General features: G+C 39.2%; 1 protein-coding gene across 8 annotated transcripts in view; it reads right to left on the reverse strand.

Annotated features, from left to right (window-relative positions):
• The window catches only part of brd4 (bromodomain containing 4), a 182,634-nt gene that overhangs the window by 132,222 nt on the left and 25,638 nt on the right, over nucleotides 1-24,774 (reverse strand). For 4 of the 8 annotated variants that reach the window (XM_063035888.1, XM_063035890.1, XM_063035889.1 and 1 more), the window contains exon 2: nucleotides 3,364-3,447. The exons of the other annotated variants lie outside the window; for them this stretch is intronic. In XM_063035888.1, the coding sequence (XP_062891958.1) occupies nucleotides 3,364-3,377 (14 nt within the window). In that variant the 5' untranslated portion in view covers nucleotides 3,378-3,447. The remainder of the gene's footprint in view (nucleotides 1-3,363; nucleotides 3,448-24,774) is intronic. 8 annotated transcript variants of the gene reach the window in all.

Genomic DNA, 24,774 nt, shown 5'->3' on the forward strand with positions numbered 1-24,774 from the left:
CCAGTTCAACTACAACAGGACAAGCACAGACAAAAGGGGTCAGACTAGGATTATCAACATGGTACCATCTTTCTGTTCTCCTCCAATAAGGAAATTGAATCTGGAAATTAGGATCTAACTCCTCACCAAACATTGGACACAAGAAACAGAATCCAGTCTAGGACTCCGAGAAAGCTGGTAATCATGGGAACCAATTACCTTTGTCTAAATGGTTAGCATATAATGCAAGCTGTGAGTAATGTATTTGCAATTAAGAGTAAATATACATTTCACTAGTTGTCACTGGTATCTCCAATACGTGAAATTAAGCACAATACAAACCTTGACTACCACAAGATAGGCCAAATGTATTAATCCTAATTCCTATGTCTTATTGTTTTAAATTCAACATGGGGCAGTAATTACAACACCTCAGACATCCCACAAAACATATTTCATCTCAACCATGTTGGTGCCAAGGGCTACGTGAGGTCAGCCACCCATCAGACAACCGTCCACCCAAAAAGAGTCAGAATGTTCTATTCAGCACTTACTTCTAGATCCAGGACCTGAAACATTTGACAGATGCAGTTTAATGTTTTCCAGCATTTTGCTCTTATTTCCTATTTCCAACATCTATAATCTTGACTTTCATTTCCTATACTTCCTAGCTGTCAACATGGAACCACTCCCGCCGATGCCATTGCACATGCTTCCTTAATGCAAAAAGCATACAACTTTCCCAGCAGAGCATTTCCACAGTACCCATCTGACTGTTGCCACTTCACTACAGAATGGGTAATTTACTACAGCCAATATATCACAGTTTACAACAAGTGTGAACATCCTTTGGGCACTCACTTGATCATGGGGAGAGTGGAGTTATGGTTATGGAGCAGTACAGCACAGATCTATTCGTCCGGCTGACCTGTTTTCCTGCCTAATCTCCTCAAACCACATCCAGACCGTATCACTCCATACCCCTCTCATCCATTTGCCTAACAAAACTTCTCTTGAATGTGCAAACTCCACCTAGGGTTAAGATCAAACAAGTTCCTGGAGTTAAAGGAGAAGTGTTAATGGCTGTACTAACCTTACAGAAACCAGGAAGGACAAGTTGTATCAAAATTTTGCAAAAGTGGATTTTAGAAATTACATTAAGATTAGCTTTATTTGTCACATGCACATCGAAATATACAGTGAAATATGTCACTTGTGTCAAATCAAATCAGCAAGGATTGCACTGGGCAGCCCACAACTCACTAGCTCTAACCATTCCTCTCTGGAAAGGAGGAAGAAACAGGAGGACCCAGAGGAAACTTCTGCAGTCATATGGAGAACGTAAACTCCTTATAGATGGCAAGAATAGAACCTCAATCTTACAGCTGCTATTGTAAAATGTTGCGCTTTTGTTAGTGCAATTTGTTTTTTCCACTTACAAAGCAAAATACATACATTTTTGTAATTACATCTTGCTTCTGACACATTTCTGACAACGTATTTCAGACTTTTGCTGAATTCTGCTATTAAGTGAATCTCAGAAATTTAACACAAACTCCCAAATTATCTATCTTGCCACGCAAGTTTCACACCATCTGAATGTCAGTAAAACTCAGATAATTTGCTAGTCCGGGTTCAGTATCCAGTTGATTTTTGCTGAACTGCCTTCCCACTTGCTGGGGTCCCAGTTAAGCTTACCTGGTTCAATTAACTTCGCATAGCTCACTGGAATATTTTTATAAGGCAAAGCATTTTAATATGAATTAAATTTGCAGTTTGGTATTAACAGAAATAGCATACAGTACCCCAGAAAATCTGGCAGGCTGACACCAAAAATCCACGTGCATCAGACTATCAGAGCTTTATGGTGGTTTCCTTTCCAAGACAACGTTGGGCTATAAACACATTCTCTCATCGTCTATTTCAAATACCTAATTGTAATTCCCTCCCCAGTGCACTAACTAGAAAAAAGAAACAAATGTTTTCCAAATAATTCCCAGAAATAAAAATGAGATTAAATGTGAAATTAAAAAATGCTTTTTACTGATATTGGAGAATTCTGAGAAAAAAGTCTCATAACTTTTCAAAATGAGCAATGTGTTGTGAACAAATTCCAGCCTCATTCTTCCAGAGCCTATAAATAAATATTAATTGCTAATGTTAGAAATTCTCAGCTCTGTTTTATCATTTTTGGCAGATTAATAACAGATGGTTAAAATATCACAATATCTGAGGCAAAAATAGAAACCAAAGCCAAAAAGGATCTGATTACTAATTTCCAAGAAAAAAAATATTCAGCTCAAAATAGGTATACCAGTAATTTCACTGCACTCCGGTCTTGCCACCTTGCATCACTTCCACCAATCAATAGTTCCTGTTCACTTTCAAATTTGCAAAGTCACAAGTGCTATTTCTCTTAACTATTCAATGCAGTAACACATTGCACATACTTGCTAAAATGCAATCTGCAACAACACAACCAGAAAACGTACATGTTAGTAATTTTATGGCAGAGGAGAGGAGCACATGTTTGTAGGGCCATTGCAACATTAAAGTATTGGATGATAAAATGCAAGACCAAAGTGAAGATTAACAGTTTGGCCCGTTCTGTCAGACTGATAAAAGAGGAACAAGGCCTATCAATTGTGGAGCACAGATAACAGGAAGGATATTTTGGAGGGAACTAAAGCTTTCACCAGAGTTGTTGTATTTCAGCTCTTTACACTTTCAGGTGTAGAAAGAGGAGAATAGTCAGATTTCTCTCAATCACTTGAAAGGAAATCGCTGAGCTTCCAATCATTTAGGTAACCAGGGCTAGAGAAAAGATAAAATCTTCTGATGTTATGGAGGAGTCGTGCTAAAATTCAAAGCAAAGCAGTATTCATCAGTCCTCAGGGACTTCAAAGAACTGAAATTCAAAAAAATTCACAAAGAGCTGACAAAAGGTCCTATACTATCAGTATGACAACCTCCATCCTAATAAGGAGCATCCATGACATAGGACCTGTAATCATAGAACAATCACTTCAATTACATAACAGAGATCAAAATGAAACTTGGAATCTTTGGGTCACTGACGTGTACTGGCTTAGATTAACAGCAAGGAAAGGTGACTGTCAGGTGAAGAAAGCTATCATCAGACAGGCACAAACTTGGGAAAAATTAGGTGGTTTATTAGTTTATTTTGTAGAATATCTTCAGAAAATCATTTAGCAACTTTCTTTGAATTTCGAGCTCAGTAGTGTCAAAGGAAAGCACATATTCCAACAGTTCAAAGCTGACAGAAATACTAACCAAGTAGCCCTGAACATGAAAAAAAAATCACTGTATCACTTCATCTATAAAGTTGGAAAAAAAATTTCAAGTCGACACTGTCCCACTTACCTGGCAGCAGACATTAGCTGCTTTGGAGAGATCGTTAGTTGACTTTTGATCACCAGATGACATCACGGGGCTTTCTATTGCTGGCTGAAATACAGGAGGGCCTTGTTTTTAAAATTAAGTTTCATAAGAGTACAATATTAGTGATTAATCTAACCACCGATGGAACACAAGACCAAGAATAGGGTATTTAGCCTCTCGAGTTGTCTACTGAAACAGGAATATGAAATTTTAATGTTTTCCAATAAGCATGTCATCTAGATACAATAAACTAACCTCTGAAGCAAATAATAACCACCAACAAAATTACGAGTATCCAACTACAAATTTCTGAAAATAAAGTGAGGGACATGCTTAAATGTGTGAACTCTTTCCATTTTTTAAGATAAATTATAATCAATCTAAAAAGCATGCAATTGTTTAAAAGACAAGTGAAAGGATTTTGACCATTAGCTCAATCTTGTGAGATGGCCCCTTCTGAATGAAATAACCTGGTGCGTCACATGCAATGCGATATAGTACAAGATGGTGGCAATAAATATGCAACTATAACAATTAGCTCCAATAAATTGATTTTGAAGACCATTATCTGCACTTCACTCCGACAGGAGAAATACTATTATTTATATAGATTTTGACTCACATGAACTTTTCAGCATTTCGTTTTTATTTCATAAGCCAGCATGCCAGATTTCCTAGATCTTACTATACTACAATTTTCACAACATTGACAGATATGCAGGAAAGGTGTTCCAATGGAGAATGAAGTCCAACACCAAACTTGATGAGAGAAAGAACTGACAACATGATTCAATAACTGGAAACAAGATTTTCCCAAAGCAAATTAGGGGGCGCTTTAAACACAGGTGGCCAGTCAGAGCAACACACACAAAATCCTAGAGGAGCTCAGTGGGCCAGACATCATCAAGGAAAAGAGTACAACTGACGATTCGGGCCAAAACTCTTTACAGGGCTAGAGAAAAAAGCTGGGGAGTAGATTTAAAAGATGGGGGGAGGGGAGAGAGAAACACAAGGCGATAGGTGAAACCTGGATGGGGAAGGATGAAGTAAAGAGCTAGGAAGTTGATTGGTGAAAGAGACAAAAGGTCAAGGAAGAAAGAAAGGGCAGGGGAGAGGAGCACTGGAGGGAGGCAATGGGCAGTTAAGTAGATAAAGTGAGAGGGGGAAAGGGGGATGGGAAATGGTGAATGGTGGGGGGTTGGGGAGCATTACTGTAAGTTTGAGAAGTCAATGTTCATGCCATCAGGTTGGAGGCTACCCAGACGGAATATAAGGTGTTGTTCCTCCAGCCTAAGTGTGGCCTCAGTGGGGATGCCATGGGTGGACAGATTGGAATGGGAATGGAAAGTGGAATTAAAATGTTGGCTACTGGGAGATCCCTCTTTTTCTGGTGGACGGAGTGTAGATGCTGAGCAAAGTGGTCTCCCAATCTACGTTGGTACTCACCAATATACAGGAGGCGACATCAGGAGAACCGAACACAGTAAATGACTCCAACAGACTCACAGATGAAGTGTCACCTCACTTGGAAGGACTGTTTAAGGCCCTGAATGGTAATGAGGAAGGAGGTGTAGGGGTAGGTATAGCACTTACTCGGCTTGCCAGGTTAAGTGCCAGGAGGGAGATCAGTGGAGAGGGACGAATGGACAAGGCAGTCGCATAGGGAGCGATCCCTGCTGAAAGCAGAAACTGGGGTGGGAGGGTTAGGGAAAGACGTGCTTAGTGGTGAGATCTGTTGGAGGCAGCAGAAGTTTCAGAGAATTGTATGCTGGACATGGAGGCTGGTGGGGTGGTAGGTGAGGACAAGGGGAACCCTATCCTGGCAGAAGTGCCAGGAGGATGGGGTAAGAGCAGATGTGCGTGAAATGGAAGAGATGCAGTTGAGGACAGTATTGGTAGTGGAGGAAGGGAAGCCCTTTCTTTGAAAAAGGTCATCTCCTTCATTCTAGAATGAAAAGCCGCATCCTAAGAGCAGATGTGGCGGAGACGGAGGAATTGAGAGAAGGGGGTGAAGTTTTTACAAGTAACAGGGTGGGACAAGGTATAGTACAGGTAGCTGTGAGAGTCCGTGGGTTTATAATAGACATCAGTGGATAAACTGTCTCTAGAGATAGACAGTCAGATTGAGAAAGGGGAGGGAGGTGTTGGAAATAGACCAGGTAAATTTGAGGGCAGGGTGGAAGTTGGTGGAAGTTGGAGGCATTGGATGAAGTCAAGTTCAGCATGGGTGTAGGAAGCAGCACCAATGCAGTTGGCTACCTTGAATTGTCTAGGTTCCAAGCCTATATTACTGACTGTCCCGCACTTTTCCTACGCTACTGGGAACATGTCTTCACTGATGGCCAGTCTGAGTTCAGTTGGATGTTCAGTGGAGTGGCAATTAATAATACAGTGCAGTGAGTATTACTTCCCACGTGGTGTTCAAGGAGTTTAGCAGGGCTTGAATCAACACACTCTGAACTCAAGAGAATGTTAGGAAGGTTAGTCAGAGAGATAGAATTTAAACATTACAGCAGGGAGATAAGAAAATTCTGGAGCTTGACAGGTATACTGAAGGAGATAAATAGGAATTTAAATAATTTAAAACCTTTTGACTATAACTTACTGTAGACCATTGCAATTTAAATGCAGGGATATTTTTACGCCTGATGTAAGAATGGTGATCAGACCAAAAAAAATCAAATTTGAGGACAAAAGAAGAAATGGAGAGACAATAAACAGACAAGTAAAATAACGCAGAATTAAATGATAAGAGAAGAGTTTGAAGTTCATCTTAGGGCAAAGTTAAAATTGCAAACAATATAAATTTAGCATCTCCATAAGGGAAACAATCTGTGGTTAGATTGGAATCAATGACTTCTGTTCTGCCCCAATTTTAATGCGTTTCCGGTATAATTAATGATAATTTACCCAATTACACTAATCCTACATTAATTCCAATTTTTAATTGTATCCACATTCTCACCAACTGCCCCCCCCCACCAGATATTACTTGTTTACACAGCAATTTACAATGGATGATTACTGAACATTGATTATTTAAAATTTAATTTGTGGATATGGCTGCTCCCAATTGCCCCAACTGAGTGGTTTGTTCAGCTATTTTATGGGTATGTAAAAAATCAATCACTGAACTTCATATCACAAATAGATAGGACTGGTACTAAATTAAGGGTCTTGTTGACAGTACAGCAGGATACAATGAATTACAAATAGATCTTAATCAGTTAGGCTCAGATGGGCTGAGGAATGACAAATGGATTTTAAAACATAACTGTGAGGTGATGCATTTTTGACAATCAAACTAGGGTAGGACTTATACAGTGAATAGCAAGGTACTGACATGTTATAGAAAAGAGGAGCCTTGAAAGCAGGCACACAAGTAAACAGAGTGGTGAAGGTGTTTAGCATGCTGACCCGCAGCCAGGGCAGAATTTAGGAACAGAGACTTTGTGGCAGTTAAGCAAGTTGTTGGTGAGACCACATTTGGAGCATTGTGTACAGTTTTGGTAGCCCTGTTACAGGAAAGACACTGCCAACCCGCAGAGGATGCAGAAGATATTTATGAGGATGCTGCATGAACTGAACTAGAGAGCTTAAGTTACAGAGCGGTTGGCCATGCTGGACCTTTATTCCCTGTAATGATGGAGAATGAGAGGAAACCTCAGCAGTTTACAAAATTGAGTGATATGGCTATGGTGGACTGTCTGCATTTTCCCCTGGGTTGGGAAGTCTAAAATCTGGAGGCCACTGATACAAGAGGGGTGAGATTTAAAACAGACCTGAGGTAACTTCTTTACACAGAGGGTAGTGAATATCTGGAATAAACTGCACGGAGGGAAGAAGTTTGGAGGGTTATGACATGAACACAGGAAATGGAACTAGAAGGGAGCTTGCTGTTGTCAATCCTCACCTTGTGCAAAGTTAACCTCCTCCACTGCAGAAAGAGTTACACCAAACTATAAACTCTTTCCCTCCCACTGTTCCCTCGAAGCTGCATGGGTGCGTGGCCTCGCAGTAACTGAAATGCTCCTGCACACATAGCGTTTGTTGCCACGTAACTGGAATTTTTCTTTTATACAATGTTAATGTTAGTATAATTGTGACATACCTTGTAACTGTGTGTTAATGAAAATAAGCCATTAATTGTCTAAACAGACATACTTTGAAACATTTTATGGTTTCAACATATTTACATTATCAGTGTTTCAAGGTACAACACTGTTGTAAGTTGTAACAATAAACACAGAATGAAAGGTGGTAGTCCACCAAATGCTGACGCTGTCTAGTCAAAACATTTTATTTTTACCACTGTGCCTGTCAGTTGTTTTGGTTGCCTGCCATCATTTGCTTGTGTTCTCAGTTGTTGTTTGTGTTTGTTTAATGTACATATTACAAAAAAAATTCAAGTGCTGCACTGTTTTAAAGCCGCGTAACAATTTCTTGCTTAAAGCAAGTTGGTTGGTTGGTCCGTGCAGCGGTGTAAAAAAAAAGAGGGAATGTTATCCTCTTGTGTCTCTTGAATTAAGAATGGCTTACTTTCACACCAGCTCTGATTTCTAAAGTGGCTGAGGACGATGTTCGATCCACATATTCAGCTACAGGTGAGGCAGGATGTTTGACAGAGTAGGCATATGAGCCTTGTGGGAAGTGGTCCTCTTTTTCGGTATGTACAGGACTTCTGTATGCTCCCAAAGACAAATGAATATTGAACCCTCTACTTAAACAGTCAGGGCTGAATGATTTCCAGAAGTGACACCTGTTTGAAATTGAGAATGTCTTTTGAGTGCTTTCTCTGTTCGCATAGTAAATTTCTACGACGACAAAGCCTGGAATATTGTTTTGGAAGTCTAGTATTAAGCATGTAAACCAGATGGACAGCCCATCACAGCCAACTATAATCAGGATCTCTAATGATCCTATTGATGACAAATACAGTATTCTCATAAATACCATGTTTTGAAAGACAAGACTTCACCACAATGCCCTCCAGTTCAGGATAGGGCATCTGTGAGATTATCCTCAGAAAGGGCAAGAATGTGTTTATTACCCATGCTCTGAAAGGCACTAAGTATTAGTCAAGAAAATGTATGCTCTATAATAATCATGGATAATCTTAACCTACATATCGACTAGACAATTGGTTGACATAGTGGCATTGAGACTAAGCTCACAGACACAGCTTTGACTCCAAAAGTACTATTTTATGTCTCATTGTTAATCAACTCTGGTTCATTACACCATTTCATATTATTGATTCTGGAAGAGCCTTCACAGAATTCAATATTTAGTTTGAGAAATCTGGGTCTGAAATTCATTTTCTAAACATTAATGAACAAAATGACATTGGTTTAAGAACAAAGTTGACTAAAGAGGACTGGAAAAATAAATCAAAGGGAAAGAGTGCAGATCAACACAGGCATTTATATCATAAACATTAAAATAATAATTCAGTGAGGAAAAGAATCCACAAGAATGCACTTGCAATCTATGAGCAAGTTAATAATGGTCTCAAATGGAAAGGCAAGAGCGAAGGTTAACAAATTGGGTAAACTTTAGAAACCAGGAAGAGCTGACTTAAATAAATAGAGTATGAGAATAAACTAGTAAATAATTTTTGAGGACTGGGCAATAGGGGAGGGAAGAAAGCTTTACAAGAGTAGTTTATGTAACACTATTAGAAAGGGGTGAGCACACAGGTTAAAAAGGCATGAAAATCCTAAAGGGGATAAAAAGAGGGAGGAACTTTCACTGGGGGAAAAAATGCTTAGCAAGCTATTGGAACTAAAGGCCTCATGGCCCAAAGCCAAGCGAAGTGACTCCTAGTACTCCAAAATACTCTGGATTCCAGAGATCCCAGAAGACTGAAAAACTACAAATCTAACATCACTATTCAACGCAAGGAGACAGGAAAGCTGTAAATTGTAGCCCAGCTAACCAAACAATATTGTTGAATTCTAGCATTTTCCCAAAATATGTTAAATGTTCAAATTAATCATAAGAAAGTCAAGCAGATTCAATATGGTTTTTGAAACACTTTAACAAACTTACTGGAGCTCACTGAGAATACAGAGGCAGATAAGAGGGAACCAATAAATGAAGTGTTTCTGAACTTCAAAAGGTATTTGGAAAGGTGAGGCATAAAAGGCTACTGCACTAAAATGCAAATAACTTTATATTGGCACAGACAGGGAACTTAGTAACAGATAGAAATAGAATCCAGATAAATGACACACAATAAAAGTTGCAGGTGAACGCAGCAGGCCAGGCAGCATCTTTAGGAAGTCCACGTTTCAGGCCGAGCCCCTTCGTCAGGACTAACTGAAAGAAGAGATAGTAAGAGATTTGAAAGTGGGAGGGGGAGGGGGGAGATCCAAAATGATAGAAGGCGGCGGGGAGGGCAGGGGGAAGGAGCCAAGAGCTGGACAATTGATGGGCAAAAGGGATATGAGAGAATCATGGGACAGGAGGCCTAGGGAGAAAGAAAGGGGAAAGGGGAAGCCCAGAAGATAGGCAAGGGGTATAGTGGGAGGGACAGAGGGAGAAAAAGGAGAGAGAAAAATAACGTGTGTATATAAATAAATACAGAATGGGGTACGAGGGGGAGGTGGGGCATAAGCGGAAGTCTGAGAAGTCAATGTTCATGCCATCAGGAAGGAGACTACACAGACAGAATATAAGGTGTTGTTCCTCCAACCTGAGTGTGGCTTCATCTTTACAGTAGAGGAGCCGTGGATAGACATATCAGAATGGGAATGGGACGTGGAATTAACATGTGTGGCACTGGGAGATCCTGCTTTCTCTGGTGGACAGAGCACAGATGTTCAGTGAAACGATCTCCCAGTCTGCGTCAGGTCTTGCCAATATATAGAAGGCCGCATCGGGAGCACTGGACACAGTGTATCACCCCAGCCGACTCACAGGTGAAGTGTCGCCTCACCTGGAAGGACTGTCTGGGGCCCTGAATGGTGGTGAGGGAGGAAGTGTAAGGGCATGTGTTGCACTTGCTCCACTTACAAGGATAAGTGCCAGGACAGAGATCGGGCGGGGGGGGGGGTGAATGGACAAGGGAGTCCCGATAAATGAGTTACTTTGCAGTTGACAGTATCTGGTAGGTATGCAGAGGTCAGCTTTGCAGCCTTTCCTACTCAATCTTTATTAATGATTTGAATAAAGTGATCAAGATTGGCAAATATACATAGAGTTCTCTGGATCCTCTACACCTGACAACCATGAAGTCAGGCTCACTGAATATATCTGAAGTAGGCATCGGCAGTGATTTGAACTACAAGGGAGTTGATGGGTATAAGGAGATACGGAAATGATCTTGAGCTAAGATTAGATATGTCACGATTGATTAAATGGCAGAGCAAGCTTGTGGGCTTCTTGGCCTACTCCTGCTCTGTTTAAGTTCTTATATAATTATGATGCTGGACTATCCACTACCTAATGCACTGCCCCATCAATCAGACAAACAGCAGCAACTGAAACACTGACCATAAGTGTTTTGTTAATACAGTATCTAATAAATGACCTCCAACAAACAGGAGCTGCAAGAGTGTCCACAGCATTGAATATCTTCCAAGTCTAGAATAAGTAGACTCAATCAGAGCGCACTCGGCAGCTTTGAAAAAATGACCAGTAAACTGTGAAACTAATTAACCACCACAAATAAGACACTCCTGGATGCAAACCCACCATGCCCAAAGGAAAAAGAAACTGCTTTAAAGGTAAACACGAGGAATTCTGCAAATGCTGGAATTTTAAGGAACACACATCAAAGTTGCTGGTGAACGCAGCAGACCAGGCAGCATCTGAAGTAAGAGGTACAGTCAACGTTTCGGGCCGAGACCCTTCATCAGGATGAAGGATCTCAGCCCGAAACGTTGACTGTACCTCTTCCTAGAGATGCTGCCTGGCCTGCTGCGTTCACCAGCAACTTTGATGTGTGTTGCTTTAAAGGTACTTGAAAGCCATGGTTCAACAGAAAAGTGACCTAAGGAGCTGGTAATTGAAAGGAGCAAAAGAATTTTAGCAAAATGCTACATATTCTTAAGTACTGTCAAGGCCATCTACAACAAGGTTTCACTTTGCTGAAAGTCAAGAAAGGCAGTGACAATATACTTACTGGAAGGGACTTGGGGCAGAATGCTCAATCCTGTGCTGAACAACTAGGTCAGTTAAAATCAGATGGTCATATTAATAGAAACACAGAAAACCTACAGCACAATACAGGCCCTTCAACCCACAAAGCTGTGCCAAACATGTCCTTACCTGAGAAATTACCTACGGTTAACCATAGCCCTCTATTTTTCTGAGTTCCATTTACCTGTCCAGGAGTCTGTTAAAAAACCCTATTGTATCCACCACCACCATCGCCAGCAGCCCATTCCACGCACTCACAACTCAGTGTAAAAAAAACTTACCCCTGATATCTCCTCTGTACCCTCTCATGCTAGCCATTTCAGCTCGGGGGAAAAAGCCTCTGACCATCCACACGATCGATGCCTCTCATCATCTTATACACCTCTATCAGGTCATCTCTCATCCTCTGTCACTCCAAGGAAAAATGGCCGAGTACACTCAACCTATTCTCATAAGGCATGCTCCCCAATCCAGACATCCTTGTAAATCTCCTCTGCACCGTTCCTATAGTGAGGTGACTAAAACTGAGCACAGTACTCCAAGTGGGGTCTGACTGGGGTCCTATATAGCTGCAACATTACCTCTCAGATCCTAAATTCAATCCCACAATTGATGAAGGCCAATGCACCATATGCTTTCTTATCCACAAAGTCAACCTGCATTGCAGTTTTGAGTGTCCTATGGACTCAGACCACAAGATCCCTCTGATCCTCCACATTGCCAAGAGTCTTATCATTATTATATTCAGTCATCATATTTCACCTACCAAAATGAACCACCTCACACTTATCTGGGTTGCACTCCATCTGCCACTTCTCAGCCCATTTTTGCATCCTATCAATGTCCCACCGTAAACTCTAACAGCCCTCTACATTATCCACAACACCTTCAACCTTTGTGTCAACAGCAAATTTACTAACCCATCCCTCCATTTCTTCATCCAGGTCATTTATAAAAATCACAAAGAGTAGGGGTGCCAGAACAGATATGACCTGTCTGCAACCACTTTTTACCTTCTGTGGGCAAGCCAGTTCTGGATCCACAAAGCAATGTCCCCTTGGATCCCATGCCTCCTTTCTCTCTCAATAAGCCTGGCATGGGGTACCTTATCAAATGCCTTGCTGAAATCCATATACACTACATCCACTGCTCTACCACCAATGTGTTTCGTCACATCCTCAAAAAATTCAATCAGGCTCGTAAGGCACGATCTGCCTTTCAGAAAGCTATACTGACTATTCCTAATCATATTATGCTTCTCCAAATGGTCATAAATCCTGCCACTCAGGATCTTCTCCATCAACTTACCGACCACTGAAGAAAGACTCACTGGTCTATAATTTCCTGGGCTATCTCTACTCCCTTTCTTAAATAATGGAACAACATCCACAACTCTCCAATCCTCCAGAACCTCTCCCGTCCCCATTGATGATGCAAAGATCATTGCTAGAGGCTCAGCAATCTCCTCCCTTGCCTCCCACAATAGCCTAGGGTACATCTCATCCGGTCCCGGTGATTTATCTAACTTGATGCTTTCCAAAAGCTCCAGCATATCCTTTCTTAATATCTACAGGTTCAAGTTTTTCAGTCCGCCGTAAGTCATCCCTACAATCGCCAAGATCCTTTTCTGTAGTGAATACTGAAGCAAAGTATTCATTAAATACCTCTGCCATCTCCTCCGGTTCCATACACACTTTTCCACTGTCACACTTGATTGGTCCTATTCTCTCACATCTTATCCTCTTGCTCTTCACATACTCGTAGAATGCCTTGGGGTTTGCCTTAATCCTGTCCGCCAAGGCCTTCTCATGGCCCCTTCTGGCTCTCCTAATTTCATTCTTAAACTCCTTTCTGCTCCCCTTATAATCTTCTAGCTCTCTATCATTACCTAGCTTTTTGAACCTTTCGCAAGCTCTTCCTTTCTTCTTGACTAGATTTAGAACAGCCTTTGTACACCATGGTTCCTGTACCCTACCATTCTTTCCCTGTCTCATTGGAACGTACCCATGCAGAACTCCAAACATCCCCTGAACATTTGCCACATTTCTTCCATACATTTCCCTGAGAACATCTGCTTCCAATTTATGCTTCCAAGTTCCTGCCTAATAACCTCCTTACTCCAATTAAACGCTTTCCTGACTTGTCTGTTGCTATCCCTCTCCAACGCTATGGTAAAGGAGATAGAGTTGTGATCACTATCTCCAAAATGCTCTCCCACTGAGAGACCTGACACCTGACCAGGTTTATTTCCAAATACCAGATCAAGTACAGCCTCTCCCCTTGCAGGCTTATATTAGATTAGATTAATATTAATGCAACATTTCAGAAAATTAGCACTACAAATAATTTTCTTCAAATTACTGGATGGCATTAGGTTCTCACCTGAATGTAATAAATGAATTTCTGAGGTACATTGAGTTAAAAAGGCAAAGGCAATCCTGGGACATGTCAAGAGGCATTAACTTCTGAACCAGAGTTTCCATCTCAAATTGACTCGATATATACAGGAAGGCTAAATAAACCTATATGAACAGGCAAGTATTTTTGCACAGGTGAGAAACAAAAAATCTGACAGCTCACAGAACAGAGGTCAATATTATATTAACACGATGTACGAAGCAGCAAACGTGACCAAATCAAGTTGTGTGCCAATAACTTTTTTTTAAAAACCATGAGCAGCTAAGAAGGAGATAGCACAACAATCTGCTGGAGGAACTCACCATGTTGAGTACGATCTGCAGGAGGGCAGAAAATGTTGACGTTTTGGGTCAAATCTCTGTATCAGGACCCTGCAACAAGTCGAAATGTCTACATTTTCTTTCTTCATTCAGATGCTGCTCAAACTGAGTTCTTCCTGAACATTGTTAGTCCAGATTCCAGCATCTACAATTGTCTCTCCTGAAATGGTGCTTTTTATTACCCCAATGTTTAAGCTTCATTCTTTAAACCTTCAGCTTCCTCCTCTAATTAAGATCATTGACCAATCATACTGGATCACTGACTAAAACAAATAGTTAAATATAGAAAATATTCCAGGCATATTCCACCATCAACACTCTCATAGCAATCATCCACTCTAGTATCATGATGCCATTCTTCCTGTATTACTGATCTTCAGCATTAAATACATTTGTCTACTGTGAGAGGCAGTAACAAGTCTACCACTGAGTGAGGCAATTTCTGTTTGAAATCTAACGGCCAATCCAGTTCTCAAACTTGTGACCCTTGATTTCTGAGCCCTCCTGCCATCTAGAATATCCCCTCAACACAGAGGGCAAATTCCTACAGGATCTAGTCCTACAGGATTTTAACAGACTTACACAAGATCGCCTTTCATTCTTTTATCTTTCATTTATAAAAATAAAACTGAATCTGAGGTATTTAAGTTTGTTGTTTGAGCTTGTAAACTCTAAATTTAATTAACTGAATACACTGCTTTGCTAAAATGATTCAGATTGGGTGACTCATTCAGTGACAAGTAATCTACTCGAGATATTTCCTATCCGGTAACCAAGTTGATAATCACAGCTGGTTTGTGGGTGGCTACTATATGTCACCCACATTGTGATGACACTGTGTAAATTAAAATCTTTCATGATTCAACCAAGTCAAAAGCAATTCATTTTCACAGATTTCTTCCAGAAACTTCACAGATTTCTTTTAGGTTTCTAGAAATTTTAGCTAGATAACAATTTGTAGAGGACTTTAAAATTGTGGAAAAACAAAAACTAGATAGAATAAATGCTTTAAAAATGGTTTTGAGAGAAGAAACCAGGGAATGAGGAAAACACTAAAGCTATTTTAAAATGTTATTTACATATTGCCTCAAAAGGTGCCAAAACCAGAATCACTCAGGACATTCAAACGGGAATTAGACTGGATAGGCATAAGCATTTGTAGGCCTGTGTTTGTGTTTGGGGGCAGTGGAAGGAAATCAAGTAAAAGAATGAGCTAACTGGGCTGCTCTAATAACCTGTAACAACAAAGGGTCAAACAAGCCCTACCCCAACAATCCTATGATTTACTAGGCTTAAGACATTTTCTGCAAAATCCAAAATTCATTCAAAATACCAAAATAAGATTCTTTGTTGTTCCAGTAAACAAATGGGAAGTTAAGGTCTGTTGGAGAACCTGCTGTGTCTAGCAACTTGCTTTGACGTAAAACTAAAACCTGAGCCCAATGCAGCCAAACTGAGTCAATGACGTATTTTTTTCAGACCTAACTCCTCCAAACACCAAAAGGTCAATATTTATAACTCATCTGAGGTTCATTTTCAGGTGGGCATTCAAAGTAGATTAATCAATGAAAAACTACAATGACTGACAAACACCCAGTGTGCAAAAGACAAATTGTGCAAATACAAATAAATTAGTACAAAATACTGAGACATGACCGGTTTGAGAATAAAATATTGATCAAGAAGAGCTTACACAAGGTAACACTTAGTAATACCCAACTTTGAAGTAAGTGCACCATGGCCGAATTATCTCATCAGTAAATACATATGCCAAAAAAGCAATATACATTGTTCGGTCCTGTCAAGCTTAGGTAGAGTAGACAGGTTCCTACTCAGTGATTAGTGAGGTGAGTGTAGCTACGTGAATACTTCTGCACAATTAATTTATAAACAGACTGCTCCAGCTCATGCAGTGATACTGAGATGAAGACTGTTAATTTAGATCTTGCACAGTCCCACTGCAGGCAGACTATTGTAGTGGTAATTGCACTTACAATCTATGGACAAATAAAATCATCCCCAAGCACTAGAAGGGAAAATGGCAGGTACAGCATAGAATCTGCATGACTTATGAAAGTGGCTGCATACTATAGAATTTGCATGACTCAAAAATTACTGTTATGTAATTTGATGTGTAGAAGAGGACACTACCGTAAGTTATTGTTCCAAATCAAACTAGTGTCACTCAGGCAGATGTGATATTAAATTCAAGCAATAAAGTCCAGAATAAAAACTGCTCGTAATTGTGACTATGAAAATAGAAGATATTATAAAATTCCATCTGTCATCTTCATGTGACCTATATGGACCCTAAGTACATAACTAATTTATTATAATTCACAACTACCATTTCAACAGAAACCAGAAGTAGGGAACAAAAACTGTGCTTACCTCTGACTGCTGTTCAGAATTCAATGAACTATAACACTGTCCATACTCAGCCATGTAAATTGTCCCTACTCACACACGAGGTGAAGTGCTTATCGACATAACCATATAATGACTAAAGGCCAAACACAAGCTATTAAGACATTAGATAGGGAACAAACTATATATGCGCAAACATTTGAGTTGGACAAAGGGAAAAAATGATGAAAGGTTATTGGTTTGAACTATGAATTTCAAATCTCTCCAATGCATTCCAGATAGTCAAGTCACTATACCGATCTGATAATGACATTCCTTAACTATTCCCTCTTTCTTGGATCTATCGGGTTGCATACCAATTTTAATCACATTTATATCTAGCTGAGATATACCTATAAGACAACACTTGTTCCGTTGCTGGACAAATTTTAATACCACCCAACTCTTGTACTGCAACAATACTTATTTACACACAATTGACTACCAGATTGACTAGAAATTAGTATTTTTGTTACTATGTACAAAGTTTATTGGTCAGGATATGAAGAGATATGGGGAGAAGGCAGGAGATTGGAGCTGAGAGGAAAATTAGATCAGCCATGATTAAATGGCAAAGCAGACTTGATGGGCCAAATGGCCTAACTCTGCTCCTACATTATGGTTTATTGCAAGTATATTTAATTTGCACCAAGTAAAAGACATTCCGCGAGTACTAGTAGAAGTACCGACAATGTTAAAACTTAGAATCACTAGTGATTTTTACTATCCCTACATTAGGATTTGTTCCCTACCCCCAAACATTACAAAGCAACTCTTGATAGAAAACAGATGTTTGTAGGCGCCAGTTCAAGAATTGTCTGCCAACAATCACTACTCAAGTGCACTCAAAGAACTGAAGCATGGATCAAATGCTGGGGAGTAGCTGACATCTAAAAACATACCTTAGCTTCAGTCATGAGAGGAAAACGAAGTAGCTGAATAAATAACTTAAGTACCTGTATCAAGTATACAAGTCTGTTTATGAAATGCACAAACCAGTTCCCTAATACAATACATTCAGTACAGTGTTATATTGCAAGCATCTTAAGCCTGAGTTTAATTTAGTGCAGGCATAAAATACAACATTAAGACTGATATGGGGGAGGAGGTACGAGCTCTACTCAGGCACATTTCTAACTGGTTTCAATACATTCAAGCAGTGGCAGACACGTGACTGCTTTACAGTTGCTTTCAGAATCTTGAATTTTTAATAAATGGCCAGAGTCTCTAAAATTACAAGTTCTATTTCAATACAAAACAGATTTCCAGAAGCGTGCAACAATTTCCAGGGGTATAAACAAAAATCTTAAAACATAGACCAGACAGTTTTACATTTTAAGAGTGCATGGTCAACGCAAAGAGCAAAAATGAACAAATCTGAACAGACCTCAAACATTTCACTACTCCTGATACAGCTCTGAAGACATACATTCCTGTAAACAGATGCCAGTCTGTTTATTCCAACTTGCCTCCCCATCAATCCCATTTACAATACTTTACAGTTTATTTAGTCTGCATTCCCATTTAGAAAACAGATATTCATTTCAAGAACAAAGTAGATCAAATTTCATATCTCACACATTACAAACCTCAGGAACTAAACATAGCACTGCATTAAAAGAAATGCGAATACATATCTGTTGATGCTGAAGAACAATCTAATCATCATGTAAAATCCAGAGGTGTACAGTTTCATAATTATTTAATCCAAAAAATTTTAACTTTTTAGTTTCATTTATCAAAATTATTTATTTAAACCTTGATTAAGTGATCCTACCTTTCTTCTTTGGAGGAATAAAGGAGTTTATTCCTTCATGGATCTGTTTCAAGATGGCCTATTGATGTCTTTTGAGAAATTAGTAACTAAATACTCTCTTTCACATTCACATTTCCTGCAATATCTTCAGGTCAGATACTTCTTACAAGAATATTTAAGTAATTTTCCATATAAATAGGATTCTGACCTGTTAGATATTATTTTTAAAATGAGCTCTTTAGTGAAAGGTTTTATTAGGAAAATTTATAATTTATTGTTACAACAGCAGAATTACCCTTCACTTAAGATTAAGCAAAATTGGGAAAGAGAGCTTAACATGACCGTGATAACAGAGGATTGGTTATGGATTTTGAAGTTGGTTAACTCTTCTTCCGATCTGTGCCAGTCACTCTTTAATTCAATTTAAAATTGTACATCGTTATTATTTGACAAAGGAGACACTGTCTAAAATGTTTCTTGATGTTGATAGTCAGTGTGATAGATGTAAAACCGAGACAGCTATATTGACACACGTTCTGTATTGAAACATTTTTGGAAATCTATTTTTTCTACAATTTCTAAAGTTTCAAATATTAATTTACAACCTAATAAACTAACAGTTTTGTTTGGTATAATCCCTCCACATATTCATGGTATTTCTCTATCAGACTAACATGTAATTGCATTCGTTACATTATTGGCCAGAAGGGCTGTTTTGTTGAAATGGAAAGATGTGTCTACTCCTACTTTGATACAATGGTTCTCTCAGGTGATGCTATGTCTTATTTTGTAGAAAATCAGAAGTCGAACTTTTGATCCTCAATTTGATTTCGAGAAAAGGTGGGGTTCTTTTGCCCACTATTATCATCTGATTTGAGTTAATTAATATGGTTTCCTTTTCATTTTTGCTTAAATGGATTTGAGTTGGCGGATTAATGTTTTTCTTTTATGGAAGCTTGTATGTCATATAGCTCCGGGGTTGTGCTCCCAATAGGTTTCCCTCCCCCTTTTTTTTTTAAAAAGAGTTAGTAGGGTTTTTTTTCCTCTCTTAGTTGGGGCTCTTTTTTTTCTTTCAAAAAAAATTCTTAACACTTCATTTTTCTTATTATTGATATATTGCTTAGCTTTATTAATCAGTTATTTGCTAATTTAATTTTTTATTGTACAATTGACATATTGACTTGATTATCTTAATGTATTATTGCTGATCTTTAAAAATTAATAAAAAAGATTTTAAAAATGAAAATAGGTGTATTTTTTAAGTGCCTTCGAAGTTCTACTTCTAGGTAAACTACTGACATTGATTTTTTTTTGTAACTGCATCACTCTAAGCAGTGAAACAGTAATCCGTATGAACTTGGCATGAACAGAGTCACACGAAAAACAACTTACTATTTGGGGTCCAATTTCATTATTGCTAAGCTTAACTTAATGGCATGGGTACACTATGAGCAATAACTTAAAACAAGAAATCAATGCATTTGAAGGGATCAAGCAGCCACATTAGTTAATGCTAACAATGCCAATATATAGAAAAATAAACTATGCAATTTAGATTATGAGATCACTCAGTCCTCTTTTATTGTCATTTAGAAATGCATACATGCATTAAGAAATGATACAATGTTTGTCCAGAGTGATATCACAGAAAACAGGACAAACCAAAGACTAACACTGACAGAACCACATAATTATAATATATAGTTACAGCAGTGCAAAGCAATACCATAATTTGATGAAGAACAAACCATGGGCACCGTAAAAAAAAGTCTCAAAAATCCCCGAGTCGATTGACTCCCGATAGTCCCCAATAGCAGGCGGCAAAAGGGAGAAAATCCCTGCCATAAACCTCCAGGCACCATCAACTTGCCGATACCTTGGAAGCAGCCGACTACAGCCGACACTGAGTCCGTCCGTCCGAAAACTTCGAGCCTCCGACCAGTCCCTCCAATACAGCCTCCTGAGCACCATCGACCTAGCCCCGGCTGCTGAAACAAGCAAAGCCGAGAGTTCGAGGCCTTCTGCTCTGGAGATTCCGGTTACCACACAGTAGCAGCGGCAGCAAAGCGGGCATTTCAGAAGTTTTCCAAATGTTCCTCCGTACTCTCACATCCGTCTCCATCAAATCAGAATTGTGCACAGTTCCCTACTTGATAGATTACAGATATCATTCACTGGAGAGGCTGCGCGCGCTGCCATCGTGCCGCCATCTTCTCCTCCCTGACATTTAAATCCACTGTCAAAGACTAGTTCAAATTTAATGCAAATTCACAACATGGCAACAATTCTAATTTATGTCTGCTGATAAAACAAGTCCTTCAGAAATAAAGGAAGTCACAAAATAGTTAATATTATTCATTAATTCACATCACCAATAATTTTAATAGATATTTACTGCACTCTGATGCTGGTCTGTTGCATGTAAATTTCACATTACTCAAATACAATCTATAAAAATATTGATATAAATATGTACCAACCCACCCTGAACAAATAAAATGCACCGAAGGAAGTCCAAAACTTGGTAGAGCAGAACTTTTGGTCCTCTGAGATTTTAATGCCCATTGATTGGCAACAAAGTCACTTGGTTAGGGAGCTGAAAATAAATCTTAGTTCTATGTCTTGATATTAAATCATTCCATTAATTGTTTGCACAGACAAAAGGTGAAAGGCAAATCAGAAGCAAAAGGAGTGGTCCACAAAACTAAAAAGTCTATGAAGCACTGTAGCTTTACATGCCACTTGTTAACAAATAAGGTGAATCTAGGGGGTAAGATGAAAATCATTGAAACCAACCAATGTTGTTACATAAAGAGAAATTAAGACATTTAGAATCAGATGGCCTATTATCAGGAACAATGTCTCAAATGTAAGATCCTTTATTTTAAAAACAGCCAATTGGGATGATCAGATATAATCTTGCAGAATTTTTTCTCAGTGTACTTTTTGAAAGTGAGAATTACACACATACAAAACACATTTAGCTTTCACTCGGCAATAATACTTTAACCCCAGGTCAATTACTGGCAGCAAGGTATCTGCAAATTGCACTCCAGTAGATTTCTGCATTGCACTACAAATGATACCCAGAATATTCTGATTTCAAGACCTTTGCTTGATCAAAAGGCATTGTAAATTGCATTTAATGAACATGGGAGTCAAAAGTAGGGAATATTTATTTATTTACGTGTGACTAGAGTGAATTAAAAATGGGATTATGCATGATTAGTATAAATAGTTATTCGGTAATCAATGCAAACTCAGTGGACCAAGACCAGTTTCTGAGCAGTATCACTTTGACATTAACTACAGATTACTACAAAATTAAATTTTAATAAGTAATGAAAAGTCAAAGTAATCAAGTCCTACTTAGCTACAAATTACTTAATAAATATTCACTATAAAGCTATAAAATTCAACAATTGCTTTTCAACTAAACAAGTACCAATCAATACATTAAGTTAGGATAAAAAAAATTTTTATTGCCTGTCAAATTATATTTGATAAGTTTTATTCTTAAATAGCTTGATTAATCTTAGGATTTTAATACTTTCTTTAAAAGAAAGACAGGAAAGAATGTGATTTCCAAAGTCCTCAGATTATGAACGTGTGACTTACATACAGCCTGTACATATAAGTAATCATTTGGTGGACTGGTCGTTTGGATTTACGGGCTGCTGCAAGCAGAACTCAACCCTGCCTAACCTGGGAATGATTTGTAAAGGACCCCTTTAAGAGAATTTTTTTTCCCCCATGAAGTATGGACTAGCAAGTTGGGTAGTTCTCAGAGAGTTTGGAGTGGATACCACAACACTGCTCAGAATACATGTTACAAATTATGTCACTTTAATTTCAAAATTCCAAATATTATGCAAACAGATGAACTCTTAACTAGATAGTATTTAATGTTTCACATTTCTTCAATGCAGGTCAAATACCTTTCTACTGTCATCTTATCATGCAAATTCCATTACTCTGTCCTAAAAATGTGGGGTGTAGAGAGTCAAATTTATACTAGCATAAGTTTTATTTTTAAAAAGCTGTCTTTCATAAGATCAATGATATACTTGTGACAGCCAATCTAACTCAATGGAACACATGCATTGACTACGACAGGAAGGTGTTAAATACATTTGTCCAGAACTGCTATACTGTCCATTAGATTGCAATGCACTGCATTAAAGTATATTGACATACATTTGGCTATGATGCAAGATCCAACTTTTTCCATCACTGTGTTTCACTCATTTAGTGAAGCCTAACCATTCCTTTAAAAAAAATCACTCCCAAAAGGAAACAATCGTTCCCTACAAGATCACTATAAAGCCAGCTTGTGTGGCAATAAATAATTTCAGGACAGTCACTCAATTACAACAATCTTAACCTCAGTAAATTAACTTTAGAATTAATGCAGCTTTGGAGAAAATTATTTATTGAGATACAGCACAGAATCCACACTTCAAGCCGCGCCACCCAGCAATTTAACCTTAGCCTAATCATAGGACAATTAATAATTAACCTACTAACTGGTACATCATTGGATTGTGGGAGGAAAGCAGTGAGCCCAAAGAAATCCCACGCATTCCACAGGGAGGACATGCAAATGAGGAACTGAGGATATAAAAAAATCATTTTGAACCTATGTAACTTCTGGCTAAAAGAATAATTGGGACTGAATAGGAATTTTTGAACTAAGTAAACTCTGTCTTCAGCAGTTAGCTAAGATAGGCTCATTACTGGTTCTCCTTGGTTTGCAGACATTGTATATTGTTCCCTCATTTGAGTAGGGGGAGGAAGACTCACCGATGAGGACAGGAATGAACATCCATATGTAATTAAGTCAGGACCTAGCAAAGGGAATAACTGATAAAGACTGGACAGCACATCCATCATCATTAAGCCTTGATTTAGCAGACTCTCTTATCTGTAACTAAGTTTCACATCAACAGACTTGGTGGGCGTACCAGTTCAAATGACATCTTGCAACAGTACTGTATGGGGCTTACTCTGTATAAATATACAGCTGTAACCGGAGGGAGTGGGCCCACTTGTTGGGTCGTGGCAATACTTACGTGCCTTCCCTCTGACAACTGGGTCTCAAACTCCTGCAGGAGGGTATGCAATAAACTGTTGTAACTATAAGAAGCGGGTCTCCCGAATTTTATTCAGATTCGACTTTAACATTTGGCATCACAAACAGGATCCCAATAGAGAGAGTGCCAAGCAGACGGGCTGAGTAAGCAGCTGGACCACTCTGGGGACTGGGGAGACCGACTGGACGCCCAATAAGTATTTTACCTTTTGCTGCTCTCCGTTAGTTCCTTTGGAGGCACGATCCCTTGCCCAAGGCTGATCGCATAACCTCGACGGGATTGGGAAAGAATCTGCTGGGAGACTCGTATAAGGTAAGCAAATTTTATTAATTGAGCAGGAGGCAGTACCAGGTCAATTTATTAATTGAGCAGGAGGCAGTACCGGGTAAACTTTACTAATTGGGCAGGAGGCAGACATGCCCGGTCAATTTTATCAATTGAGCAGGAGGCTTTGTACCATGTAAATTACTTAGAGAACATGGGTTAATTGCAGTCCATTGATACAAGCGGGCCAGCAGCAGTCCTACACAATATGTGTGAGACTTTTCCAGACAAGGAAAAAGATTTATGAATGTTAAGTGCAGCGCTGAATAAGAAATTGGGGAACAAAATTTGGCCACGGGGGGTGGGGGGAGAGAACCTGGGATATTACCTCATGAGAACAAGCACTAAATTTGATATGGAAAAAGAACTGTGGAAAGAAGTGGAAATTGTTGAAAAGGGAATGGAAGGAAAAGGCAGATGTAAAGTGGAACAGTATATTATTAGCAAGTTGGAGGAATAATGCACACGACAAAGGGATAGAGGAATGTACTGCTGAAGGTACACCAAAAGGTTGGGAGACGCTAAAGGCGGAAGGTGAATGGGTAGATGGGCGCTGAAAACGAGAGCAGGAAAAACAACGTAAGCAAACTCAGTCTGACCTAGATAGGAGAGAAGGGCAGGAACGTCAGTCTAAAGTTTGAACTAATAGGGAAACAAGGGATCCCGAACCCATGTCTGGCATACCGACCCTGGTTGAGGACAGTGACCTTGATGAGGAGTGGGCACCCACCTTACCAGGGGTCAAGTGTAACAAGTGCTCCCGAATCCCAATCCTCCCAGTATTCATACAGGTGGCCGCTCAAGTAAAACAGCGGCGGCAGAGAAGGGGAGGCCCCTATACCCTGAGATCTATAAAGGGAACACCAAGGATTGCTCCGAGATGGGGAGGGAAGAATCCAATAAAACCCTCCAGAGTTAACGGCTCCACCAA

The sequence above is a fragment of the Mobula hypostoma genome, chromosome 29 (genome assembly GCF_963921235.1).
Source record: "Mobula hypostoma chromosome 29, sMobHyp1.1, whole genome shotgun sequence".
Taxonomy (NCBI): Eukaryota; Metazoa; Chordata; class Chondrichthyes; order Myliobatiformes; family Myliobatidae; genus Mobula; species Mobula hypostoma.